Source organism: Eumetopias jubatus, unplaced genomic scaffold, assembly GCF_037043125.1.
Source record: "Eumetopias jubatus isolate StellerSeaLion01/CBP00866 unplaced genomic scaffold, mEumJub1_p1.0 scaffold_11, whole genome shotgun sequence".
NCBI classification, from domain to species: Eukaryota; Metazoa; Chordata; class Mammalia; order Carnivora; family Otariidae; genus Eumetopias; species Eumetopias jubatus.
Window position 1 is genome coordinate 64,672,527 of NW_028274817.1, and position 18,808 is coordinate 64,691,334.

Here is an 18,808-nt window from a genome sequence, read left to right on the forward strand (position 1 = left end):
GACTACACAGCCTATTTCAAACTTTTCCAGAGAGAAGACTGTATGGAAGTTCTCAGATTTCTTACATTGCATGAGATCCTATTTATAACAGCATCTTCACTTAAACCTTGTCCTGGAATCTTGCCTTTCATCCCTCCCTTCTAATCCTTCTTCATAACTAATGGTCACATCTATGAAGAGGAAGCTATTATGCAAGTAGAGTTGGTTGGCTCTGGTCAAATTTGTGAAAGATACAGTTCTACCTCTCTTGTCTCTATTTGAATTTGAGCAGGGACTTCGATGCCTTAACATAGCAAGCATTCCCCAATAGGAAGGTTTTCTGGTGTTTTGTTTTGTTTTGTGTCTAGAAGGTTTTGAAACCTCACCTGGGATGTTGCTATCTATCTTGAACATCCTTCTTGGAGGTTAGTCAAGACACCGACAGAAGAGGGAGGCTGAGCAGCTAAGTGGATGGTACAGGGATTTTACTCTTAGGTTTCCATTTCCAATCCTATCTCATCAACCTGAATAGTCTCAAGATTGGGGGAGAGAAATGAAAATGAGGTTTTCCTTACAATAAGTTTAAAACCCTTTCCATAACCAGGACACCTGGGTGGCTCAGTCAAGCATCTGCCTTTGGCTCAGGTCATGATCCCGGGGGCCTGGGATCGAGCCCCGCATCGGGCTCCCTGCTCAGCGGGACCCTGCTTCTCCCTCTCCCTGCTGCTCCCCCTGCTTGTGCTGTCTCTCTCTCTCTCTCTGACAAATAAATAAATAAAATCTTTTAAAAAATAAAATAAAATAAAACCCTCTGTAACCCACAGAAGTGCTTGGTATGGGAATATGTTTTGGGTGGATCCTCAAACACTGTACAGGGGCCACCAAATGCAAGAAAACCTGTTGTCTCCATTAAGCTCATTTGGGGTAGATGATCTCAAGAATGTATTAGAGACTACAAAATTCCTCTTGAGGACAACTATATTCCTTTCTTTGTTTTTCACCCTCACTAAATAATACAGCAGGTGCGGTGGAACTGAAGGAAACCAGAGTTTTCTTCCCTCCTACTCCTTGTGAATGTGTAATGCTGCCTCCAAGCCTGCCCCATCATTGATGAACAGTCAAAAAAAACTAAACCAGGGTAGTTTGGAACTGCTGGAAGAAGAGTTGGATGGTTTAACAAAAGAGACACTGACAAAACACATTCCTCTACAATACTATAATTATAAATTTGAAGGCACATCCTTGGCAGAAATATGATTAATTACATGCTAATGGAAAAACAAACTACTGAGTATCTTAACTGTAGTAGATGATTATTGCACAACATTGTCCACTGCTGTTTTGGGTACCAAACAATCAATGTTTAACAATGTTTAGTTAAACATTTAACTAAAAACATAAGGTTGAGACGCCTGGTTTTGGCTACAAATGGTATCTATTATCAGTGCCATGATAGAAGCTCTTTTAATTGAAGAACAAGATTTCATGCTTTTGTGCTTTACCTGGTTATTCACACCAGATAAACTTTCAGAGGGACTACAGAAACTTAGTGTAAAAATAGCTAATAATTCGGCATGAATCCATATTTTTTATATTTGGTAAAATAATATTTTTAAATGTAGAAAAGTAAGAAATAAACAAGCAAAAAATCCAAAGGGAGTGATTCCAGGAATGTTTTTATTCTTATTAAAATAACCAATAACCAGATGCCTCACCCAAAGAAAATAACAAAATAGAGTAAAATAAATATTAAGAAAATAATTTTAAAGCAAGATACACAAGAAATGGGGAAAAAATTCTCAAAGAACATACATTCTTGATTTTAAGCTGTGTACATAAAAGATATGCACATTTAAATTTTTGGAAACATCTTGTCTACAGTGCTATTTTAAGCATTCTGAAGAAAGAAGACATCTGAATAAAGAAAAAAATAAACTTTTAAAAAGTTAAAGCACAATATAAAATTTTTTGTTCACAAGGCATCAAATTTAACACTCTAAAATGCTGATACTAAACTAGGAAAAAGAACACCTCTACTTTCACAACTGACCACCATACTTCTTTAGACTAGGACACTAAATATTCTAGTTGTGTTTTAACCTTTGAAATTCAAAAGGCATCTTTGGATATTCAAGATAAAAGGTGCCCCATTGTTGAGTCAGAGCCAGCACTGGATATCAAAACATCCTTGTTATCTTCAGACTGAGGGCATGGTTACTGAGTGAATACAGAGGAGTGATAAAGGAACAACAAATAAAGAACTTCAGATATTCAAATGTCAAATTCAAATATAAATCCATTTTCCTTCTACATGGTAAATATGTGTGTGTACATATGTATGAATAGACATATACATACACACATATACATTTATAACATTTGTTCTCACTAGCCACTAGTTACTTAGAGCTAGTTACTAACTGAAAGCAATGTTTTTGATCCTGGTATCATCTCTCTCTCTCCTGTGAATACAGTTGTTCTATGAAGCTAATGGGAGTTCAGGATTACAAGAGACTTGTGGTAGAGAATTCAAAGATGGTTTCAGGTATTTAAACCAGGATTCTTTCTAAACATGTTTTCTGTTCTGATAGCAAGGGTTGAAATTAAATCCTTGATTTTCCCCAGACTATTGGCTGCTCTTCTCACTGTCCTAGGACACGTGGGTCCCTTGTCAAGTGGGGGCCAAAAGGACAACTCAGAAACACACATAGAAATAAAAGTAGTAACTGGCTATGTTCAAGTGTTTCAAAGACAGAGAAAGAGTAAGGGAGAAAGACAGAGAGGTGTTTCTTTTGTCAAAAGTCTATTATACATTTGTCCTATTGGCTGTTTCTTCTAGAAGAAACAAGTAGTGGTATGATGACCCACTAGAATTAAAAGAAAAAAACAAATATTAAAATTCAAAGGAGAAGCATGGAAGGTGGCACAGGCATTTAAAGAGCCTAGACATACAATCACATTCATATTTCATTAAGATGGGTTTGCCTTTCTAGATTAATAGCACCTTCATCAATAGTTTCAATTCTCTCTTTAAGATAGTTGAGATAAAAATGAGATTTTTTTTTTCCAAATCTGAAAAGACAACATGGAATAATGTGGTAAACTTTTTTTGTGTGTGTATGAAAGGATAAGAGAGAAAGGAAGTAGGAGAGGAAGAAACCCATCCCTCACTCCTACCTGATTGTAGACTCTGCCCTAAAAAATTGATTATTAATATTCATTACAGACCTCAAGGGGAGAAAAGAACTAACATTTACTGAGTGCAAATCCTATGTACTAGGCATTGTGCTAACAGATTTACATATGGTGATGGGAACCAAATATTAGGAATTTATTTATTTATTTTCACTTCCATATTCTGCATATGAAATCCATCTTGCAACTCAGGAGGAATTTAAATAGTGATACAAGTACCAGATCTCTGACCAGTATATTAACTCCTAGGCACTCAGAGGGGGATTTCTAAATGTATATGGCACTGAGAACAGCCCCTGAATTTGCGAACCACACTAACTTCGCAAGGGCAAATGTTTTAAACTAGAGAAAAGTATAGATTTGGCTAAAAGGTATCACAACCTAGGGAAATTCTCATTTCTGTATTACAAATTATTGTATTTTTTTGGTAAATGCAGCTTTGTGTAATAGCATTATTTTAAAGTCATCTTGAGAAATCATCTAAAATACTAAAATATAATGAAAATCTATTAAATTATAGCTACCAGCTAAAGTCTTGTATTCTCTCCCATAAAGGACAAATTTAGCGAATCCAGGTAATTTCATATGACCCGTATATGTTAAAGATGGTAGTGTTAATCTGAAACAGTCAACTGTGGAAGAGGCTCAAAATCTTAAGTTTCTGGACTGAGGCTGAGAGACTAAGAACAATTTATAGTGGAACTAAGCAGGAGTAAATTGAAAGTTTGTACAGAGCTAGGGAGTCAATGAAAGAAGAATCCGATATCTTTTTTTTTTTTTTTACAACAATGGAGAGATAGGAAACAAGGAACCCTCTGGACCCTTAAGGTCTTTTGGGCTACAAGATAAAGAAAGGAAGAAGATATTGGAAAAGTTGTCAGTTATTTTCATCAATCAAAAATCACCTACACTGAGCTCACTCGAAAGAACAATAACAACAACAAAGAACCATACTAGGGTATCTAAGAAAGCAACTGCAAAGACAAAGATGCAGGGAGAATAAGGGGGGCGGGGAGAAAGCCTGTAATAAATAAGGCACGTCTATTTTTAAACAGTTTCTACTGTTTTCCTTCTAAAACCAGATGCTTTATACAGTGTTTTAAAGCCCTTGTTCCCCAACCTGGCAGGGCTGAGGGCTCAAGAATGTCCTTAAGATCATGCTCTCAGATCTTCAAACTTTTAAGTATCCTTTCTCTTGAGCCTTTTATTTTTGGTCAAATAAAAAATTATCTACCACTTTAGCAGCAAATCAGCAATCTTCAATTGTAGGGCTTGTTGTAAACCTCACTGGCCTACCTTATCTGTTACTAGAGAAAACAAAAAGTATTGGAAATTCATTTTAAATAAAGCTAGGTTGAGAGCTAATGCTCTGAAGAAAGGTATTTTTGCCTTTAGACAAATGCAATTCAAAGAGATTCCCTACCATAAGGGCATGAGACCAATATAAAATCCTTCCACGATATTTTGGAAAAGTTAAGGAGACATCATTAACACTGTATCAGTGCATAACAACATCAGCTAGTAGCATTCTGTGTGGCCTGTTACAATGTGGTGTCATCATCTTCCCTGCAGTCTCCCACCAGAAGGGAATGCTTGTCAGGTTCACTGGTACCAATGCTGTTTAGGGACCGTTTATCAGACAGGAGTGAATTTATGGAGGCTCTGCTGTAATTAACAATCCGGTCCAGCAAACCCAGCTTAGGAGAATTTCTCGAGGTGTCATCTATTCCAACATGAACGCTGATCTCTGAAGGCCTTTTCTGTCCCATCTGGCTTCGGGCATGCAGTTCATAATTCTCATAAGTTGGTTTTCTATAACTGAACACATGCAAAAATACACTAGTTTGAAATAAGCAAATGTGAACTAGACACTGTTACAGTCAAAACTGGAAATATATTTGCCAGGCATGCAATCTACTAAGGTGGTTCCTGCTAGGAAAGTCACTAAAAAAGAAATTGTATGGAGTCACATGATAAGAAATTCTACTTCTCAGAGCCAAAGTACTACATTTTACAGTGCTGTGCTTCCTAGGTAGAGACTACATAAGATGACTATTACATAGCTAACATTTCTTATTAAGAACAGTTTGGGCCCATCACACAAGAATAAGACCTACCAAGACTGACTGTGGATGATAAAAGGAATATAAGATACAAATGTGAGCAAGCCATCATACTCACAGTTTAAGGAAGAGAGAAGAAAGTACTACTGAGACAGATGAAGCAGCCATTGCAGCAGATCCCATCCAGGGCTGCAAAACCAAACCAATGGGCATAAAAACTCCTAGGAAACAAATTTGGATTAGTTAGAGCAGACAGTATGAAACAGATTATTAATGTGTTTCTGATACATACATACACATCATTTCCTTGTCTGATATTTATTCAGCACGTTATATGTGAAAAATTGGCAGCGACATAAATCTCCACCAACAGGAGGATAGAGTGTTGCTGTGAACATTCTTGTACATGTCTCCCTGTGCACGTGTTTGAGAATTTCTCCAGGGAACATACCTAGAGGTGAAACTGCATTATAACATGGGCACATCTTCAACTTTAGGTGGATATTCCTCAGTTGTTCTCCAGAGTGCCTTGGACCACATCATAATCCCACCAATAGTGTATGAATAGTGTATGAATTTGACAGACATTTGAACATTTGGCTTATATGACAGGGATAAGGTAGACTTACTGTACTTCTAACTTTTTATGTGCTTATCTGTATTCTTCTCTTTTCTACAGTGATCATATATTACTTGCATATTTTTTCCACCCTGCCCCTACTTATATAATTTTTAAAAAATCATTTGCTGCTATGAATTAATCTTTCTGGATTTTGATTGTTCTTTTATTTTTTTGTTCCCTCAGCATTTTGTGTCCTTATTTATAAAGAGGTTTGTAATTGTTCTTACATCATTTCATGTTCTCTTTGGCTCTCAAACCAGAGAGAACAAGAAGAAAGTGATAACTATTTTCTTCTGCTATTACTAACTCCTGGGGCACCTGGGTGGCTCAGTCGGTTAAGCATCCAAATCTTGGTTTCGACTCAGGTCATGATCTCAGGGTCGTAGGATCAAGTCCCGCATTGGGCTCTGTGCTGGGCATGGAGCCTGCTTAAGATTCTCTCTCTCTCCCCCTCTCCCTCTGCCCCTCCCCCTGCACTTTCTTTCTCTAAAAAAAAAAAAAAATACACTTTATTACTAACTCCTACCAAGTCCCTAAGTACAGGACATTATCAAATGCTTATTTTAAAATTCTAGGGGCGCCTGGGTGGCTCAGGCGTTAAGCGTCTGCCTTCAGCTCAGGTCATGATACGAGGGTCCTGGGATCAAGCCCCGCATCAGGCTCCCTGCTCGGCAGGAAGCCTGCTTCTCCCTCTCCCACTCCCCCTGCTTGGTTCCTTCTCTCACTGTGTCTCTCTCTGTCAAATAAATAAATAAAATCTATAAAAAATTCTAAATTGCTTTTTCTGGGTCATATTCCTTTATTCAATTCATCAATCTCCATCCCTCTCCTCCCCTTTTTTTCATCCCCCTTTCTCCCTGCCCCCCCCATCTCTCTCTCTTTCTCTCCTGGTATCCAAACGTAAAAAAAAAAAAAAACCTGTTGGCTATTAGAATGTTAAGAGCAAAAAATTCTGTGTGCTATAATTATAACCATGTAACAAGACAAAAAAACTGATACAAAATAAAAAAGACTGGAAGTAAATACACTAAAATGCTAACAGTACTTGTGTTTGGGTAGTGAGATTAAAAGTAAATTTGTTCTTGGGGCACCTGGGTGGCTCAGTCGGCTAAGCATCTGACTCTTGATTCTGGCTCAGGTCATGATCTCATTGAGATTGGGCCCCGCATCCGGCTCCGTGCTCAGCGGGAAAGCCTGCTGTAGATTTTCTCTCCCTTTGCCCCTCCCCCTGCTCATGCTCGCTCTTTCTCTCTCTCTAAAATAAATAAATAAATCTTTAAAAGTAAATTTGTTCTCTTCAGCAAAAGATAAATAAGTAAATAAATATAAACATAAATATAAATATAAATGTAAGAGCATATGGAGAAAGAGATGAAACAATGTGGAAAAGTATTATTAATTGGTTAAATTAAATGAAGACTATACAGGTTTTCGTTGTATCTTTTTTCCTGGTTATATATAGCTTTGAAATTTTTCAAAATATAAAGTTGGAGGGGAAAATAAAATAAACCTATCAGAATGCTTACACATTTTATGCCATAATGAACATTGCTCAAAATTATAATTATTGATTTTTTTCTTTTTTTTAAGATTTTATTTATTTATTTGAGAGAGAGAATGATAGAGAGCACAAGAGGGAAGAGGGTCAGAGGGAGAAGCAGACTCCCCGCTGAGCAGGGAGCCCTATGCGGGACTCGATCCCGGGACTCCAGGATCACGACCTGAGCCGAAGGCAGTCACTTAACCAACTGAGCCACCCAGGCACCCTATAATTATTGATTTTAATATTACCTTTCACCACATCAGCAGGCTACCTATAAAAACTGAACTCAAAGCTAATAATGAGACTAAAAACTTCCAAAATGATAGGTCTCTAATGACTTCAGAGGAAAAAGTAATACTAATAGTCACATACCAGCAGCTATGGGAATTCCAACTAGATTATAAATTAGAGCAAAAACAAAATTTATCCGAATCCTCTTGACGGTCTTCCTTGATAAGTCAATACTTGCCACTACATCCAGAAGATCATTCTGAGAACAGAAATATTTGTGATATTAGTGACTCTAACTTAACAAGTACTTTTGTAATTGATACTGTGATTCTGAAGATGATGTGTACCTTAGGGTGGGTAATATGAATTAACTATAAAGTTCAAATATTGCTGAAAATTTCAGTCAGCCTTGGAAGATGTTTTTCAGGAATTTTCCTCAGGGGTCTAGAAAACACTTTTGGGGTTATATGCTACTATGTAGATTACCTCACTTAAAATAATCTCAGCAAGTGTTTGTTGAAGAAAATTTTATTATAAGTACGTTCCCCAATCTTATTCTTTATTTTACAAGCTTGTCATTCTCATCTGCTTTGCTTGACTGAGAAAGTCTGGAAGTAATTAGTAGGACTTCTCATACTCCCATCTTGAATTCTCCTAGTCTCAAAGGCTGGGAGCACAGGAATTAGAAGGAAAGGGTTGTTCTACTCGATATACTTTACAACACTAACCCTGACCATGTGGAGCAATATCACGGACCTCAACATTCAGGCCACAGTACTTACCCTTATCAAAACCACATCAGCTGCTTCAATGGCTACGTCTGTACCCGTGCCAATGGCAATCCCTACATTAGCCATTGCCAGAGCTGGAGAGTCATTGATTCCATCGCCTACCATTGCAACCCGTTTCCCCTCCTCCTGAAGTTGCTTCACCTTAGCAACCTTATGAGAAGGGAGAACTTCAGCAAACACCTTTGTAATGCCAACCTACATGAGGAAAGATAAACTCAATTCATTTCAAGAAATATTACTAGTACCTTCACTATAACACAGCAATAATGAGCATCATTTTCCACCCACCAGAGGTCCCAAATTTCAGAAGCTGATAATATCCAGTAATAGTAAGGATACGGAAAGGGGCGCCTGGGTGGCTCAGTCAGCGAAACGTCTGCCTTCGGCTCAGGTCGTGATCCCAGAGTCCTGGGATCAAGCCCTGCATTGGGCTCTCTGCTCAGTTGGGAGCCTGCTTCTCCCTCTCCTCCCCGCTCATTCTTTCTCTCACTCTCTCAAATAAATAAATAAAATCTTTAAAAAAAAAAAGGATATGGAGAAATGAGCTCTCTTAGATATTCTCGGTGGGTGAGTAAACTGTTATCTTTTTGGAGGGCATTTGGCAGGATCTATCAAAGTGCACACATCATTTGTGCAGTTCCACTTCTAGCCATATTCTAGACATATTTATACAAGTATAAAAAGATATATGTTTGACTCCAGGGAAGGTGGCAAAGTGGGAGGATCCTGGGCTCACCTCATTCCATAGACGCAACTGGATGCACACACATCAGTATGAATGGCCCAGAGAATGGTCTAAGGACTGGCAGAACAGATTCTCCACAGTTAGGTATAGAAAAGAGGCCATGTTGATTGAGGAAGGTGTGGAGGGGGAGATATGTGCTGGAGCCAGGTGGACTCATGGGACAGTCTGTGGGAGGGAAGAGTGTGGTGGGCCCGGGAAGGGGAGAGGAACAGACCCTGACACTAAGTGCCCCAGGCACAGGGGCCTGCAGAGGGAAGGCAAGTCCCCACAGAGTTTGGCTTTGAGACCCAGAGGGGCCCGGCTTTGCAAGTTCTTACAATCAGTGGGACTTCACACCTGGAACTTCACAAATCAGCTGGTTCAGCTCTGGGAGAGCCAGAGGGCAATAAGAAACTGAGTGTCCTTCACTATAGTACCTTGCAATGTAGACAGCACAACAAACAGCTTCTACAGCATAGTAGCAGCAGTTTGAAAAATGCCTAGGGTATACGGGAGGGAGATTTGTTTACTAATCTCACAGTGTGTGCTGTAGGGGCAGGGATCTTTGGGAGACTGCTCCAAGAACAAAAGAACTGGCAGGCAGCATTTCCCTCCCCTGCTCGCAGCCTAGATACCCCAATACCTGTGGTAACGAGCACAGTGCCAACTCTCTCCACGGAGATTGCCAACAGTGTGCCCTGCTGCCACACAATTCTGCAGATCCACCCCCTCTGACCCGGCCAGACTCAGCAGTTTTCCCTGGTGACTACAGGTCCCCTCCCACAGCAGGTCAGCGTAGACCCTGCTGGAACCCCACGCCCTGCCCACGCTTTCTCCCGTAGACCTGCCCCCTCCAATTTGCCCTCGGCCGGAGCCCATCTAAAGTGGTGCCACAAACCTGGCAGTGTGCAAGCAGCCCCAACAGGGGTCAGAACCACTCCAAAGTAGCTCCGGCCCCAAGCAGAGGGGAAGATAATCATACACACAAGTCCAGCTGGGGACGCAGCAGTGTGCTGGAGGTAGATATCGGGTCTGATGGCAGGCTCTACCCACCAAAGAAAGTTTCTCAGGGGACAACACGGGGACAGCACCCTGTAGTTTGATGCTACCGCATCTCTGGCAAACACCTGATCTGACACAACTCATGCTCAAGGCGGCCCCCAGACTGGCCCACTAATGCCACAGGGACCAAATCTTGCCGCCAACAGGCAAAGAGAGACATGGACGGAAGGCAGAGGGAGAGGGAGAAGCAGACTCCCTGCTGAGCAGAGAGCCCGGTGCGGGACTCGATCTCAAGACCCTGAGATCATGACCTGAGCCAAAGGCAGGCGCTTAACCGACTGGACAGAAGGCAAACGTCATTCAACCAAAATAGTCCATTGCTCACAACACACATAGGAGACACCAGTGAAGTGCCAGGATCTAGTGAACTGGGGACACTGCCCTGCAGGTACTAAAGGACCTCTTTTTCATAAGGACACCAGTTTCAAGAGCAGGAGATGTAGCCAACTTTTCTAACACATAGAATCAGATGGAGAAAGTTAGACAGAATGAGGAAACAGCGGAATATGTTCCAAATGAAAGAACAGGACAAAATCACAGCGAGAGAGCTAAATGAAATGAAAATAAGTAATATGTCTGATAGATAACTTAAAGTAATGGTCATAAGGATACTCACTGGACTTAAGAAAACAGTGGAGACTTCAGTGTGACTGTCAACAAAGAGACAGAAAACATAAAAAAGAAGCAAATGGAGATGAAGAACTCAATATGTGAAATTAAAAATACCCTAGAGAGAATAAACAGGAGACTAGAGGACCTACAGCAAACATCATCCTCAATGGTGAAAAACAGATCTTTTCCCCTAAGGTCAGGAACAGACCAAGAATGTCCACTCTCACCAGTTTTATTCAACATAGTACTGGATGTCCTAGCCACAGCAATCAGACAACAAAAAGAAAGAAAAGGCATTTGGAGCGCCTGGGTGGCTCAGTTGGTGAAGTGCCTGCCTTCAGCTCAGGTCACGATCTCAGGGTCCTGAGATTGAGTCCCGAATCGGGCTCTCTGCTCAGCAGGGAGTCTGCTTCTCCCTCTCCCTCTGTCTCTGCCCCCGACTCATGCTCTATCAAATAAATAAATAAATAGTATTTTTTTAAAAAAAGAAATAAAAGGCATCCAAATTGGTGAGGAAGAAGTAAAACTTTCTCTATTTGAAGATGACATCATACTATATATAGAAAGGCCCAAGGGCTTCACCAGAAAACTACTAGAACTAATGAAGGAATTCAGTAAAGTCGCAGGATACAAAATCAATATACAGAAATCCATTGCATTTCTAAACACTAATTATGAAGTAGCAGAAAGAGAAATTAAGAAAACAATAGCATTGGGGCGCCTGGGTGGCTCAGTCGTTAAGCGTCTGCCTTCGGCTCAGGTCATGGTCCCAGGGTCCTGGGATCGAGCCCCACATCAGACTCCCTGCTCAGCGGGAAGCCTGTTTCTCCCTCTCCCACTCCCCCCTGCTTGTGTTCCCTCTCTCGCTGTCTCTCTCTCTCTCTGTCAAATAAATAAATAAAATCTTTAAAAAAAAAAAGAAAACAATAGCATTTACAATTACACCAAAAATAGTGAAATATGTAGGAATAAGCTTAACCATAGAGGTGAAAGACCAGTACTCTGAAAACTTTAAAACACTGATGAAAGCCATCGAAGATAACACAGACAAATGGGAAGATACTCCATGCTCATGGATTGAAAGAACAAATGTTAATATGTCCGTACAACCCAAAGCAATACAGAGATTTAATGCAATCTCTATCAACATACCAACAGCATTTTTCACAGAACTGGAACAAATAATCTTAACATTTGTATGGAAACACAAAACACTCTGAATAGCCAAAGCAATATTGAAAAAGAACAAAACTGGAGGTATCACAACCCAGATTTCAAGATATATTATAAAGCTGTGGTAAACAAAACAGGATGGTACTGGCACAAAAACAGACACATAGATCAATGGAACAGAATAGACAGTCCAGAAAAAAAACAGGATTATATGGTCAATTAATCTTTGAAAAAAGAGGAAAATATGCCATAGGAAAAAGTCTCCTCAACAAATGGTGTTAGAAAAACTGAACAGTTATGTACAAAAGAATGAAGCTGGACCACTTTCTTACACCATAATAAAATAAATTCAAAATGGATTAAAGAACTAAATGTGAGACAGGAAACCATAAAACTCCTAGCAGAGAACACAGGCAGTAATTTTTCTAACTTTGGCCATAGCACCATCTCTCTAGATAGGTCTGCTGAGGCAAGGGAAACAAAAGCAAAAATAAACTATTGGGATAACATCAAAATAAAAAGCTTCTGCATAGAGAAGGAAACAATCAATAAAACTAAAAAGCAACCTACAGAATGGGAGAAGATATTTGCTTATGACATATCTGATAAAGGGTTGGTATCCAAAATATATAAAGAACTTATCAAACTCAACACTCAAAAAACAAAAAATCCAGTCAAGAAATGGACAGAAGACATGAACAGACATTTCTCCAAAGAAGATATATAGATTGGCCAACAGACACGTGAAAAGATGCTCAACATTACTCATCAGGAGGGAAATGCAAATCAAAACCATAATGAAATATCACCTCACACCTGCCAGAATGGCTAAAATCAAAAACTCAAGAAACAGGTGCTAGCAAGGACGTGGGAAAAAGGGAACCCTCAGGCACTGCTGGGGGGAATGCAAACTGGTACAGCCACTCTGGAAAACAGTATGGAGGTTCCTCAAAAAGCTAAAAATAGAACTACTGTATGATCCAGTAATTCCACTACTGGGTATTCACACAAAGAATATGAAAACACTAATTCAAAAAGATATATGCACTGCTATGTTTATTGTAGCATTATTTAAAATAGCCACAATATGGAAGCAGTCCAAGTGTCCAGTGGCAGATGAATGGATAAAGAATATGTAATTATACACACACACACACACACACACACACACACACACACACACACACACACACTGGAATATTACTCAACCATAAAAAAGAATGAAATCTTGCCATTTGCAACAACATGGATGGATCTAGAGGGTATAATGCTAAGTGAAATAAGTCAGTCAGAGAAAGACAAATACCATATGATTTCACTCATATGTGGAATTTAAGAAACAAAACAAATGAACAAGGGAAGACAGAGAGACAAGCCAAAAACCAGACTCTTTAACCATAGTTAGGTGGGAGGATGGATAAAATAGGTGAAGGGGATTAAGACTACACTTACCATGATGAGCACTGAGTAATGTATAGAACTGTTGAATCACTATGTTGTACACCTGAGTCTAATCTAACACTGTATGTTAACTATACTGGAACTAAAATAAAAATTTTAAAAATAAATAAAAAATTAAAAATGAAAGCTCTGTGAAAACCACCCCCCAAAAAAGATGTATGTCCAAAGATTTACATCACTGCCTGTTTCTAACAAAATCTTCAAAACCACCTAAATACTCATCATTAGAGGAATGTTTAAGTAAATTATGATACATCCATACCATAGAATTCCATGTAGTAATGTTGAAAGGCTAAAATAACTTTGTATGTTCAGCTATGGACAAAGCTCCAAGGCATATATGTTGTTATGTATAAAAAGCAAACAGCTGGTCCGCCCGTGGATGCCGCAGAGTAAGCATCGTTTAAGTCTCCCCTCCCACCGCCGTCATGTCTAAGTCAGAGTCTCCCAAAGAGCCTGAACAGCTGCGGAAGCTCTTCATTGGAGGTTTGAGCTTTGAAACAACCGATGACAGTCTGAGGAGCCATTTTGAGCAATGGGGAACGCTTACGGACTGTGTGGTAATGAGAGATCCAAACACCAAGCGCTCCAGAGGCTTTGGGTTTGTCACGTATGCCACTGTGGAGGAGGTGGATGCAGCCATGAACGCAAGGCCGCACAAGGTGGATGGAAGAGTTGTGGAACCAAAGAGGGCTGTCTCAAGAGAAGATTCTCAAAGACCTGGTGCCCACTTAACTGTGAAAAAGATTTTTGTTGGTGGCATTAAAGAAGACACTGAAGAACATCACCTAAGAGATTATTTTGGACAGTATGGGAAAATTGAAGTGATCGAGATCATGACTGACCGAGGCAGTGGCAAAAAGAGAGGTTTTGCTTTTGTAACATTTGATGACCATGACTCTGTAGACAAGATTGTCATTCAAAAATACCATACTGTGAATGGCCACAACTGTGAAGTAAGGAAAGCCCTATCTAAACAAGAGATGGCTAGTGCTTTATCCAGCCAAAGAGGTCGAAGTGGTTCTGGAAACTTTGGTGGTGGTTGTGGAGGTGGTTTTGGTGGGAATGACAACTTTGGTCGTGGAGGGAACTTCAGTGGTCGAGGTGGCTTTGGTGGCAGTCGAGGTGGTGGTGGATATGGTGGCCGTGGGGATGGCTATAACGGATTTGGTAATGACGGAAGCAACTTTGGAGGTGGCGGAAGCTATAATGATTTTGGCAATTACAACAATCAATCCTCAAATTTTGGACCCATGAAAGGAGGAAATTTTGGAGGCAGAAGCTCTGGCCCCTATGGTGGTGGAGGCCAATACTTTGCCAAACCACGAAACCAAGGTGGCTATGGTGGTTCCAGCAGCAGCAGTAGCTATGGCAGTGGCAGAAGGTTTTAATTACTGCCAGGAAACAAAGCTTAGCAGGAGAGGAGAGCCAGAGAAGTGACAGGGAAGCTACAGGTTACAACAGATTTGTGAACTCAGCCAAGCACAGTGGTGGCAGGGCCTCGCTGCTACAAAGAAGACATGTTTTAGACAATACTCATGTGTATGGGCAAAAAACTCGAGGACTGTATTTGTGACTAATTGTATAACAGGTTATTTTAGTTTCTGTTCTGTGGAAAGTGTAAAGCATTCCAACAAAGGGTTTTAATGTAGATTTTTTTTTTTTGCACCCATGCTGTTGATTGCTAAATGTAATAGTCTGATCATGACGCTGAATAAATGTCTTTAAAAAAAAAAAAAGGCAAACAGCTGGGGCACCTGGGTGGCTCAGTTGGTTAAGCATCTGCCTTTGGCTCAGATCATGATCCCAGGGTCCTGGGATCGAGTCCCGCATTGGGTTCCCTGCTTAGCGGGGAGTCTGCTTCTCCCTCTGCCTCTGCCCTCCCCCCCTGCTCCTGCTCTCTCTCTCAAATAAATAAAATCTTTTAAAAAATAAAATAAATAAAAAATAAAACGCAAACTCCTGAATGAACAATCATTAGAAAAATGATGTAATTTATGTTGAAAATACCAGAACTATACATTTGTATATGAACACACATGCCTATGAAAAATTGGGGATAGGACTGGACAGGGAGCTTGGGAAAAGGTAAACTTTTTACTTTATATCCTTCTGCATTTTTTATAATGTACTTATATATTACTTGTGTTATTTAAAAGAAGAGGGAGGAGGCATTCTGAAGTAGAAAAGACTAGTATGAGAAAAGTTTTGTAGATAAGGCAGATGTGGGGGTCGGGAGCAGAAAAATATGTCAAAGTGGTGCATTAGGCGATGGTTCCACCAGTGATGTTCAGGATGGACTAGAGAGGGAAGTCCCTGGAGCTTCTGCTGTAATTTAGGCAGTAGAGATTGGGCGCCTGAGGGCCTGGCTTAGGCTGGCAGCACTGGTAAAGAATAGGAGCAACACTTCAAAGGAAGTATCAACAGAAACTAGTGTAGGGTGTCACTGAAGCATTTCATGAATTAAGTAAACGTTTTTTTTAGTTATAAGAGTAACACAAAGTCCAAACTCCTTCCAACATAGCATGCCAACTGTTCTTTAAAGAACCGGGTATCGATACTCAGTGATAAGGAAAATAACAGGTAATATGAATCTTTAGCACTTGAAAGCAAGAAGCAAAATGTATATGAGGAATTACAAGTTACCACATACCCACCACCCCAACCACTAAGTAAACCAATTACCTGAGAAGCAATAGATCGAGCTGTTTTACTGTTGTCTCCAGTCATTAGAACTACTTCTAAGCCCATGGATTTCAAAATGCGGACAGCCAATTCTGCTTCGGGCTTCACTGTGTCAGCGATGGCTATCAAGCCACACAGCTCATCTAATATAGGAGGTATCAGAAAATAAGAGAGTTTGGAATATGGTGAAAGCAGGAATAATACTCTAACTTAAAATTTGAGAGGGAAATTAATTTTGTTAAGCAAAGCTGTTCAGGGCTTAAGCTTAATTCAAAATGTCTCCAAGCCCACACAGGCTGTATTCCACAAAATCTGTGACAAACCTCCATACTGAGTTATGAAAATTTCAGAGTGAGGTAGGGGTTACTAATGAAAGTAGTAATTGGAAAGTTGAAAGAGAGATCTTACTGGATACTAAAAGACTCTTTTTTGTTCCTTTGAGAAGTATTGGTCAATAGTTCCAAACACTTTATGTCCTTTAAATGCAAATGAAACTGAAAACTAATACTTTTTTTTCTTTTTAAGGTAAAGGGGGTGGATTGCGGCCAAACTGGCATTTATTTTTTTAATGTTTATTTTTTAATTTTTTTCAATTTTATTTTATTATGTCATGTTAGTCTCCATACAGCATCATTAGTTTTTGATGTAGTGATCCATGATTCATTGTTTGTGTATAACACCCAGTGCTCCATACAATACATACCCTCCTTAATACCCATCACTGGGCTAACCCATCCCCACACCCCCGTCCCCTCTGAAACCCTCAGATTGTTTCTCAGAGTCCATAGTCTCTCATGGTTCGTCTCCCCCTCTGATGTCCCCCCCTTCATTTTTCCCTTCCTTCTCCTAATGTCCTCCATGTTATTCCTTATGTTCCACAAATAAGTGAAACCATATGATAATTGACTTTCTCTGCTTGACTTATTTCACTGAGCATAATCTCCTCCAGTCCCATCCATGTTGATGAAAAGTTGGGTATTCATCCTTTCTGATGGCTGAGTAGTATTCCATTGTATATATGGACCACATCTTTATCCATTTGTCTGCTGAAGGGCATCTTGGCTTTTCCACAGTTTAGCTATTGCGGACATTGTTGCTATGAACATTGGGGTGTATATGGCCCTTCTTTTCACTACATCTGTGTCTTTGGGGTAAATACCCAGGAGTACAATTGCTGGGTCAGAGGGTAGCTCTATTTTTAATTTTTTGAGGCACCTCCACACTGTTTTCCAAAGTGGCTGTACCAACTTGAGTTCCCACCAACAGTGTAAGAGGGTTCCCCTTGCTCCACAACCTCTCCAACGTTTCTTGTCAATTTTTTGAAAACTGGCATTTTATACTGGGGAAAGAAATCACTGCAAGTAGTTATTTTATTTTAAAAACAAAAGTAAGGGGTGCCTGGGTGGCTCAGTCGGTTAAGCATCTGCCTTCGGCTCAGGTCATGATCCCAGGGTCCTGGGATTGAACCCCGCATCAGGCTCCCTGGGGAAGCCTGCTTCTCCCTCTCCCACTCCCCCTGCTTGTGTTCCCTCTCTCGCTGTGTCTCTCTCTGTCAAATAAATAAATAAAATCTTTTAATAATTAAAAAAATAAAAAGATAAAAGGTAAATGGTATGTTCTGCTTCTTCCTGAACCTAAAAATGTCATAGCTACGATACTGCCTTCATGCTTAGCAAGGATTATAAATGTTGACTAATCTCACAGCTAGAAATTTACCCAAGAAATAATTTAACAAAAGAAAGCACCTAAAACCTCACAGATGTTTATCATGTTATTTATAATAATGAAATATTAAGAATAGTTTAAATTTCCAACAAGGGAATTATTAACTTAGTTACAGTATATAATAAATTACACAGAATTAAAATTAGAAAATATTTATGAATATTGCAAATAAATGAATAAAGCAAAATATAATAGGTGTATAAGGGATTTTAAATTTTTATTCAACTTTATTGAGGTAAAATTTATATGCAGAATACACCCATTTAAAAACAGTATATATACTAGTATTATAATTCTGTACATATATTATATTGTATATAACATATATAAACAAAAAAACCCAGAAATGGAATACATGCAGTTAAAACTGACATTGAGTTAGGGTGATGAGATTATAGATATTCTTTTATTTGCTATTACTTTAATGTTATGTTATTTTTAGGTTTAAAAAAATCTTTGATTAGCTTTTTTTTTATTTTTTGGGGGAGAGGCAATCACTAAAAACAAAATTTTATTTATTTTATTTATTTTTACTTTTTACTTTTTTTTAAGGTTTTATTTATTTATTTGAGAGACAGAGAATGAGAGACAGAGAGCACAAGAGGGAAGAGGGTCAGAGGGAGAAGCAGACCCCCCGCCGAGCAGGGAGCCCGATGTGGGACTCCATCCCGGGACTCCAGGACCATGACCTGAGCCGAAGGCAGTCGCTTAACCAACTGAGCCACTCAGGCGCCCTACTTTTTACTTTTTTATTTATTTTTATTATTATTATGTTCAATTAGCCAGCAAGGAGTACATCATTAGTTTTTGATGTAGTGTTCAACGATTCATTAGTTGCTTATAACACTGGGTGATGGGTATTAAGGAGAGCATGTGTGGTGATGAGCACTGGGTGTTATACACAACTATTGATTAGCTTTTTTACAAAAACATAGGTTAGGG

General features: G+C 39.5%; 1 protein-coding gene across 2 annotated transcripts in view; it reads right to left on the bottom strand.

Annotated features, from left to right (window-relative positions):
* Window positions 1–1,180: 1,180 nt before the first annotated feature.
* The window catches only part of ATP7A (ATPase copper transporting alpha), a 150,119-nt gene continuing 132,491 nt past the window's right edge, over window positions 1,181–18,808 (bottom strand). For both annotated transcript variants that reach the window (XM_028101454.2, XM_028101453.2), the window contains 5 exons: window positions 16,142–16,284; window positions 8,416–8,619; window positions 7,775–7,892; window positions 5,356–5,458; window positions 1,181–4,992 (listed from right to left, as the gene is read on the bottom strand). In XM_028101454.2, coding sequence (XP_027957255.1) covers window positions 4,716–4,992; window positions 5,356–5,458; window positions 7,775–7,892; window positions 8,416–8,619; window positions 16,142–16,284 — 845 coding nt within the window. In that variant the 3' untranslated portion in view covers window positions 1,181–4,715. The remainder of the gene's footprint in view (window positions 4,993–5,355; window positions 5,459–7,774; window positions 7,893–8,415; window positions 8,620–16,141; window positions 16,285–18,808) is intronic.